This window comes from Dryas octopetala, chromosome 3 (assembly GCF_963921425.1).
Source record: "Dryas octopetala chromosome 3, drDryOcto1.1, whole genome shotgun sequence".
NCBI lineage: Eukaryota > Viridiplantae > Streptophyta > Magnoliopsida > Rosales > Rosaceae > Dryas > Dryas octopetala.
This window is the reverse complement of record NC_141368.1, coordinates 5,818,454-5,827,795: the sequence shown is the minus strand read 5'-3', so window position 1 is coordinate 5,827,795 and position 9,342 is coordinate 5,818,454. Positions and strand designations below refer to the sequence as shown.

Sequence of the window (9,342 nt, the reverse complement as noted above, 5' to 3'; positions counted from 1 at the left end):
TTCATTTATCCCTGCTTGATTCCACTATTTGAACTATGTGCCAAGAATTTTCTATTGTTTGACTGGAAAATGCTCAAAAAAAAATATTATTACAATGAATTTCTTAGAAATTATATATACAGTAAATGGGAATTCATAAATTAATGGGGACAAAGAATCGTGGATATCACATTGGAGATTCCCTTGATTCAAGACATTGTATTTTAGAATCTTAGATATCAAACACTCTGAAAGAGTCTGCTACAACTTTAAGCTGGTTGCGGTATCTTTTCCATCGTCTTTCATTTGCTCCAACAATTAGGGTGTAATATCTCCCTGTGTGATATGCACATACAAGTTAGTAATATTGAATTTTGAATATGGTCATGAGAAAATATACACAATAAATGGGGAAATGCTTGTATACAATTGGTTATATAGCATTTCTCTGACAATAACTGACTGCTTGATCGGCAAATTATGATGTACTTACCATTTGCAATGGCTATGGTTGAAAAGGAAGTGGTTGCAAAGTTTGGGGATGTAAGTCCATATTCGAAGGTGTAATAGTTTTTCCCATCTACGGTCCTCTGCATTCAGTGGATACCAATGAAGGAATCGTCAAGATTTTAGAGTGGGATGGTACAACAGTTGTATTTAAAGATGATATAAAGAATAGAACCTCCTGCATGTCCATTATATCTGCTATTTGGTTGGGTGCAGCAAACTTATGTCTCACCAAATTGGAAACAACCTGTTCAAAATAGATACAACTTGTTGAATACCATTTGCACTTTCTAGTAAAGACACCACAAAAATGCAATTGTACTTGCCTCTTCCATTGGACCCAAATCATGGATGTCTGTTTTAGTTGTTGGTATGAATTTCACTCTAACATTTTGCAGTTGCATATATCGGTCCTTGAATGCAGAGTCATGTGCCCTAAAGTCAAAGTCCTGAAAGATGAAACATAGAAATTATTTGTGGTGAAGGAAGAGCTTTTCTGTGTGAGAAAATTTAGGCTTCTGCATAATGTTATTTTCTTACCCTCCAATCATAGGGGTAGTAATAAGAATACCCATCTGCTTTGTCAACGAAAGCTCTGTACCTTTCTGGTACTTCCTCAGCCAAGAGAGAATTTGCATGAAGTAGACTTGCAGTGAGTGCTCCAACTCCTAAGAGTAGTGGCCTTCTCTTGCTATGGCCTAAATTTCATGAAGGACACCAATCTTAGCATCAGGAGTACACAGTCAAAGAAAAAGTCAAATAAATGAATCTTAGTGCCTACCAAATATTACATGCCACAATGATTGAGTAATGATGGGTTTGAAGAAAAACTGAGATGGGTAGTCTTACTTTCATCAATGGAGGCTGTCTCTGCTGAGCATGTGATGGTCTTACACGAAAATGGTGCAGTAATAGCTCGTGGCAACTCATTGTGATTAGGCAAATTCAGCTGAAACCAGTAAAAATCAAATTCATGAGTGAGCTATTAGCTCTAGCTTGAGAGAACATACATAATCTTAATTAATCAGTGAACATTAATTAGGCATGCATGTACCTTGTCAGGTATGGTAGTAGAGACCCAGCTCAATGAGAGTGATGAAATTGCCATATTTGAATGTGAGAAGTGGCTTTAGCTAACTCATGATATATTATAAGTGGATGGATGGTGGAGACTCAAGCCTGCAGTTTTGGCTTTTTGATGGGGTTAGGACTTGGGAGAGCTAGGAGTTGATGAGTGGGCCGGAGAGCTAGCTCTTACACGTGAGAGGCACGTGACTGAAAGGATAACAGGCTTTTTTTTTTTTGGCCAACGAAAGGATAACAGGCTTGATAAGAAAAACTTATTATTCGACCAAAAAACAAAAAAGAAAAACTTATTAATGTATTGTTAGAAGGGGTATCCCTCAGTCTTAACACCACTCAAAAATCTCATTAGTACTCTAATTTCTTAAAAAATGGGCCGGCCGAGCCTGAATGGCTCAAAGCCCATTTTTATGTGGTTTACAGAAAAATGGACTTTCTGGGATCCATTCTCCCAAAATCTCATATAATGTCACAAGTCACAAGTCACAGCAAACCAGAAATCTAGGCACCGAATTTTTATTTCCATTTCCAAAAATGGACAGAGTTAGTCACGCTCACTTAAACTTTGTGCATAGGATGAATTATGAATACATCAAAAGGAGGACCACTTAAATCAAGGAGAGGCATGTGAGCAACATTAATTAGTCTTTGTTAACTTAAAATCACACTTGAACAATGCCATGCTTCTGTTAAGCACCAGCTTTTTTGTAGCTCACTTTAAGTGTCATTACATTTACATATTGAATTAATATTGATTCTTAAACCTAAAAAAACAAAAAAGCAGAAACAAGAATACAGTTGGTCAAAACTCAACAGGGGATCTACTGACAGAATTATTAGAAAAAAAAAAAAAAAGGAGAAAAAAACAGGGAATCTGCAGACCGTTGCCTTAAAGAAAGGGAAGATCTGAGTTCTGGAAGAGCTTTTAATGATTTCAAGGAACACACCCACAATTACATTTATGAAACTTAGACGACTTTGAATCTGACAATTATTTGTATTTTAATATTCTTTTTGGGGAGTCGGTCCATACAGTCACTTGCTAGACCTTGGAAACAGCAGCATCACTTGATTCCTTCTACACAACCCCAAACTACCTCTTTTTCATTTTTCAGTGAGATCTCTCTCTCTCTCTCTCTCTCTCTCTCTGTGTTGCTTCCAGAGAATCACAACCTTATTATTATTAATTTTTTCCCAAGTAGATTGAAGAACCAGGTATGATCTTCTTAATTTCATTTAATTTGTCTTTCAACCAGATGCTACAATCTGTGAAAAATATAGAATGGGTTTTCACTGTCAGTTCTCAGTGGTGAAGTCTGCACATATACAGCATTTACATACAAGAATCAATGCAAAGATTAAAGGGTATGTCCCAGTGATTGATATGATTCAATAAGGAAAGCAAAATAGCTGTGCATACAACACAGTCAGAGTTTCCAAAGAATAAAGAGATGAAGTTACTTGTTATGTAGTCTTGTCACTTGTGTTGTGTGTTCTATAATATTCATTAGCCAAAGGGAGATCAATTTCTTATTTCTGTATACAAAAATGGGTTATTCAAATGGGATATTCTTGATTTTCATTCTTTGTGTTTCATCTATCTCATCCTCTGTATATGCTTCTTTTACTCCACAAGACAGATTTTTCATTGATTGTGGAGGGAACAAGGCATTGGAACTTGATGATGGCCGTGTTTTTGAGCCTGACTCTATGAACCCACATGTCATTTTATCTTCGCATAGCCACATTACAGTTTCAGAACACAAAATGACTATGTCAAACCATTCAATTCTTTATAGTTCTGCCCAGGTTTTCAGAGAAACTTCAGCTTATACTATTTACACTACGCAGATTGGTCGCCACTGGCTAAGATTGCATTTGTACCCAATTGAGAACCCACATTTCAATTTGAAATCTGCAGTCTTTTCTGTTGTGGCTAATGGAATCACACTGCTTCATGGGTTCTCTTTTTCAAAAATAGGCAAAATGTCGCGAATGGTTAAGGAATATGTAGTTGAAGTGGGTGGAACAAGTTCTGAAAAATTGGTGCTCACATTGTCCCCTTGGGATGGTTCAGTTGCATTCATCAATGGGATAGAGGTTGTTTCTGTGCCTAATGGGCAGTTCCCTAGTACCAAAGTAATGCCTGTCCCATTGGGGCCTGGAGTTCATATTCCTAGCCATGTAGCTTTGGAGACAGCTTATAGGATAAACATGGGAGGCCAACATCTGATGACCCCCAAGAATGACCCACTGTGGAGGACATGGGAACCAGATCAAGCTTTTCTTTTCAATGCTGCATCTGCACGCAATGTCACAGTCAATCCCAGCTCAATCAAGTACCCTCATGGAGTGTCTGTTGAAATTGCACCAAATTGGGTTTATGCCACAGCTCAAGAAATGGCGGATGCACGTGTCAGCAATCAGAAATTTAACATTTCATGGGCATTTGAGGTTGAAAATGGCTTCAGCTATCTTATTAGGATGCATTTTTGTGACATTGTGAGTGTGGCTCTCAATCGTTTGGTTTTCAATGTGTACATCAACCAACAATCTGCTCTAGAATTTTTTGATATCTCAAGCAGGACACTGGAGTTAACAGCAGCTTACTTCGTAGACTTTGTGACAAATGTGTCAATGGGGTCAGATTGGATTTTGGTTCAAGTAGGTCCTCCTAGTCTAAGAGATCTCCAATCCAATGCAATCTTGAATGGTTTGGAGATCATGAAAATGAGCAATCCTAGTGACAGCCTTGACGGAAATCTTCACGGGGATTCATTTACGAATTCGAAATCTCCTGGCAAGAAAAAGTGGATGCTGCTGGCAATTTCTTCTTCTTCAGCAGGACTTGTGGTTTTGGTGCTCATGTCTGCTGCTTTCTATTTGTATTTGCGCCAAGTTCATCAAAAGAAGCCAAACCCTCACAGCTCAGATTGGTTGCCAGTTCCCACCCATGTGGGAATTTCAGATTCAAAAGTTTCCATTGGTAGTTCTGCTTCCACAGCACATTCTCCTAGTTTAGGCCGCATTCTTGCATTCTCAGACATTCGCGAAGCAACGAAGAACTTCAACGAGAGATTGATTTTGGGGGTGGGTGGATTTGGAATGGTTTACAGGGGAGTGCTAGAAAATGGGACTGTGATTGCAGTAAAGCGCGGAAATCCACGTTCCCAACAAGGACTCACTGAATTCAGGACAGAAATTGAGATGCTATCAAAGCTCAGGCATAGACATCTAGTTTCCCTCATAGGCTACTGTGAGGAACTCAATGAGATGATCCTTGTTTATGAGTTCATGGCCGGGGGTCCTCTCCGAAAGCACTTGTATGGTTCGAATCTTCCTCCACTTCCTTGGAAACAAAGGCTTGAAATCTGCATTGGAGCTGCAAAGGGGTTGCATTACCTTCACACTGGAGCAGCAGAGAGCATAATTCACCGTGATGTCAAAACTACCAACATACTTCTTGATGAAAACCTCACTGCAAAAGTGGCTGATTTTGGATTGTCAAAATTAGGCCCTACATTGGATCAAACACACGTAAGTACTGCAGTGAAGGGTAGCTTTGGTTATCTTGATCCAGATTACTATCGCCGCCAGCAACTCACAGAGAAGTCAGATGTGTACTCTTTTGGAGTAGTTCTGTTAGAGGTCTTATGTGCTCGGCCGCCTATAAATCCTGCACTCCCTAGAGAGCAGGTTAATATAGCTGAATGGGCCACGAACTGGAAAAAGAAGGGAAAACTAGAGAAGATAATAGACCCCAATCTTGTAGGACCTGTCAGCCTTGAATCCTTGAGAAAATTTGTTGAGACAGCAGAGAAGTGCTTGGGTGAATATGGGGTTGAGAGGCCTACAATGGGAGATGTGTTGTGGAATTTGGAGTATGCTCTTCAACTACAAGAGACTTCTATTTCTATACAAATTGTTTCAGCTGAGAATAGTGCAAATTGCATCCCAGAAATTCCAGAATGGCTACCCCAAATTGAAAATGGCCATGGGGATGGTGCTAGTGACCAAGAATCTGATGCAACATCAAGTGCAGTGTTTTCACAATTAATGAATCCAAGGGGAAGATAGTTTATGAAAAGGGTTAGGCCCTGATCACACATACTGATAGCAAAATTATTGTATCTGCTTCACAGTTTCATATATGAATTGTATTTTTGTTTCAAGATGAAATTGCAAAGGAAATGTGAAGATAAGTGACACTTTCTGCACTAATATTGGTCCATTTCTCTGTGTGATCCTTGTTGATGCTGCATGACAATTTCCAATTCCATAGCCTATTTGATTGGTTCTCCATTTTCAATTTATCTTTTTAAATTTTTTGTTTTGGTAAATGGGGTGGACTAGGGACACTCATACAGTCATTTCTTAGGTGGATATGCATGCAGCCTTTCAGTAGGACCAGAGTATAGATTAAGGTCTGATGGTATCGGTAAGTCCTTAAAACTATGAAAGGCTGTATGAACTAGTTTACACTCTCAGTTGCATGATCATATTGGGCCTTAGTTAAGATCCAACTGCATAAAGGCTGTAGTGAAGGGTGGCTTTGGTGCAAACATCAATCATGCAAATGATGCAAAATGGTTGATGATAAAAGAAAGCTGCAATTAATAGTATCTAAGAATTGGTCGGTCCAATAATAACAGAGAAACTGATGTAGTCCTTTGTCGGCATACAGCGAATTAGCTTGTAGTTCATAAATAGCAATTAAATTTCTTCATAATATCCTCTCAGATTAAGTCAAAAAGCTTCATTAAAATGACTTTATTTCTTTCAATAAACCTCACTTTCACGTGATTGTTTTGCCTTTACGCCATGACGAAGAAGCCGATCATAAACAACCAACCCAAACATTAATTTGCGTGATTTCTTACACAATCTGCCCAAAAATAAAGAAGAAAAAGCCAACCAAATAAATTAAGGTCGTTATTCAATCTCTTGCAGGATTAATAATACATGTATGGACATGCACATTTCCACTCTAAATAGTAATTAGGACCACTAACCAATTTTCATGATGATTTGAAATGATTTCATGTTTTGGACTTATTTTATTCCGGCTTTCTATTGCATGGGCATCTTCGGTCTAATTTGATTGAAGATAGTGAAAATTAATCAGTAATTATCTATGAGAATGTTGAATGTTTTTCCACGTTAGTAAATTATAATATTACTTAGTAACTTATAAGGGTTTGAATTACTCCTCTTATTGTCAATTAGTTTTGAAATAAATGTCTAAATTTCTATATCATCAACTAACTTAGAGAAGTTAAACGCAGATTCATAAATTAACTAGTTGTTAGTAGGAGATGAGAAAAAAATGTAAGTTAATGGCTGGGATGCAACTCAATCTCTAGATATCTAAATCGTATGTATATAAACATAATGACATAAAATATATTCACATTCATACTTTTATGATCTAACAAGTCTCTAACACGATTAATTACACACGTTATAAAGTTGGTCTTATCTTTTGTGGAGAAGAAAATTTGTAATTTAATGAGTATATATATATATATAGAGTGGAGAATTTCTCACTCACCTAACCACCCGCTCATCATAAAGCGGAAAATTTAATGATCGGGACTGTTCATTTTTTAGGTTCATCCTTAATGATCGTTCTTGTAAAAAATCAGCCAAATTGATAATTGTTCGGTCTTCCAAACATTGCAGATATTATCTCTATTTTTCTAATTACAAGCAAATAAATGTGAGAGAGAAATGCGTTGGGTATATTATATATACATCCGTACTGCGAAAAATAATATATATGTTTTTTTTTTTTTGGGCAAGTACAAAAAATATATATAATACATTGAAAACAAAGGTACTCGTGGGACACCATAGCCGACAAATTTTAATCCATGGACCCCCTAATACACTACGAAAAGCCCTCTTGATTTTGAATAGTAAAAGTCGGTTCGGCCCAATCCAGAAACTCCGCTGCCATTTCGCGCGCACGAGGTTTTACTGGATCCAAGAACATATACAATCCGATGAAGCGGGACCCGCCACGTCAGTTGGACGGCGATCCTAAATCTCCTCGTGCCCGGATTGCCGATTCAGCCGTAGATAAGAATTCATCACCACCACAAACGTGGCCGTACCGGGACGAACTACTGGTCCCGCTCATGTGCTGTAAAGCGACCGACATCTGGCATCGACAAGATCAAAACCGCTCGTCCACTCCTCACTGGCCCCACAGACGAACACTGTGATTTTAACTGGCAACCGGCTATACCGGTTCCATAGCCGTTATTGCAGGTATTTATAGGGACCCTAACGAAAAAGGCTTTAATTTCAATTTTGGTGAGCTTAAGAAAAGAGAAAAGAAAGCTTATTATTATTGAAGAAAATGGCAATCTCTAGAATTGCAGTTGGGACACCAGGAGAGGCAAGCCACCCTGAAGCCATAAGAGCAGCGTTTGCTGAGTTTTTCTCTATGATTATTTTTGTTTTTGCTGGGGAAGGCTCTGGCATGGCTTTCAGTAAGACCCCCCATAACCAATTTCTATGCTTAATGAGATTCATATTAATCTGTTTTGTTTTTGTTTTAAAACAATGGATCAAATGTTTTTTTATTAGCATTGTTGATCGATTTATTAACAGTTTAAGTTTTTATGATTTAATAATTGGTATCAAAGTTGTGGTAACAAGTTACGTTTTTAAGTAAAATGTTTGTCAAATTTTGGCAGACAAGCTGACTAACAACGGGTCAGCCACACCGTCTGGGGTCGTAGCTGCATCATTAGCGCACGCATTTGCACTTTTTGTAGCGGTCTCAGTGGGTGCAAACATTTCCGGGGGTCATGTAAACCCTGCTGTCACATTTGGCGCTTTCCTCGGCGGCAACATAACATTGTTGAGGGGCATTTTGTACTGGATTGCACAGTTGCTCGGATCAGTTGTTGCTTGCGTGCTCCTTAAGTTTGCCACTGGTGGATTGGTAAGCAGCTAAATACTTTGTTTCGGACACGATTTTGATCCACTTACACTTTTCTCCGCACCCACAAAAATGTTATGAACCCACCACTCTTTTACAACGACCTCTTTATTTGTTGTCAAAGATAATTGATTAAGCAGATGCCCACCTTGACTTTTTACTTAATCTGCTGCAGGAAACAGCAGGGTTCTCTCTATCTTCTGGTGTAAGTGTATGGAATGCTCTGGTGTTTGAGATTGTGATGACCTTTGGCTTGGTCTACACAGTTTATGCCACAGCAGTGGACCCAAAGAAAGGGAATGTAGGCATTGTTGCACCCATTGCAATTGGTTTGATAGTGGGTGCCAACATTTTGGCTGGTGGTGCTTTTGATGGTGCATCCATGAACCCAGCAGTCTCCTTTGGGCCTGCTGTGGTCAGTTGGTCATGGACTCACCACTGGGTCTATTGGGCCGGCCCACTTATTGGTGCTGCCATTGCAGCTCTTGTCTATGACAACATCTTCATTGGTAATGGAACCCACGAACCACTTCCCAACAATGACTTTTAGGAATGCAATTGTTCAATTGATGAAGGTGTGGGTGCTTAAATCATATTTCATGTACTCTTTGTTGTAGGTGTTTGCGTTTGTTTCCGTTTTGTTTTATTAGAGTGGAATAGATCAGCTATTTTGTACTTGGTTGTCTTGCCAAATCAGTGGAATTGTCTTGTTTTTGTTCTGTAATCATCTGGTTCAAGTTGAACTGCTATAATTTATTATGATCCCATAAGAATATGGGGTGTGGCTGATTGAAGAAAAGCATATGCAAAGGTGCAAATAT

The 9,342-nt window shown here is 38.6% G+C and overlaps 2 protein-coding genes and 1 pseudogene across 3 annotated transcripts; 2 read left to right on the top strand and 1 right to left on the bottom strand.

Annotated features, from left to right (window-relative positions):
- Positions 1-70: 70 nt before the first annotated feature.
- Positions 71-1,694, bottom strand: PNSL1 (PsbP-like protein 2). Of its 2 annotated transcripts, none has more exons than XM_086235106.1 (7): positions 1,541-1,694; positions 1,336-1,435; positions 1,027-1,184; positions 813-935; positions 662-733; positions 473-569; positions 71-315 (listed from the first exon to the last, which is right to left on the bottom strand). In XM_086235106.1, exons 1-7 carry the CDS (start codon positions 1,592-1,594, stop codon positions 212-214), a joined length of 708 nt encoding a protein of 235 aa, XP_086091232.1. In that variant the 5' UTR covers positions 1,595-1,694; the 3' UTR covers positions 71-211. The 2 variants fall into 2 exon arrangements, with proteins under 2 accessions (XP_086091232.1, XP_086091233.1); XM_086235107.1 differs by having other exon boundaries at positions 71-311.
- A 1,423-nt stretch (positions 1,695-3,117) lies between these two features.
- LOC147290084 (receptor-like protein kinase THESEUS 1 pseudogene) lies at positions 3,118-5,646 on the top strand (annotated as a pseudogene).
- A 2,251-nt stretch (positions 5,647-7,897) lies between these two features.
- TIP1;3 (tonoplast intrinsic protein 1;3) lies at positions 7,898-9,245 on the top strand. The gene is made up of 3 exons (XM_086237777.1): positions 7,898-8,066; positions 8,274-8,524; positions 8,697-9,245. The coding sequence occupies exons 1-3, from the start codon at positions 7,934-7,936 to the stop codon at positions 9,069-9,071; spliced, it is 759 nt and encodes a 252-aa protein (XP_086093903.1). The 5' UTR covers positions 7,898-7,933; the 3' UTR covers positions 9,072-9,245.
- Positions 9,246-9,342: the final 97 nt, after the last annotated feature.

Excerpts from the sequence above, each read along its gene's own strand:
- PNSL1 (XM_086235106.1), bottom strand. The coding sequence starts at position 1,594 with ATGGCAATTTCATCACTCTCATTGAGCTGGGTCTCTACTACCATACCT. Across the intron at positions 936-1,026 it reads ACTACCCCTATGATTGGAGG|GACTTTGACTTTAGGGCACA; the intron begins GTAAGAAAATAA and ends TTCATCTTTCAG. Across the intron at positions 316-472 it reads AACCATAGCCATTGCAAATG|GGAGATATTACACCCTAATT; the intron begins GTAAGTACATCA and ends CATATCACACAG.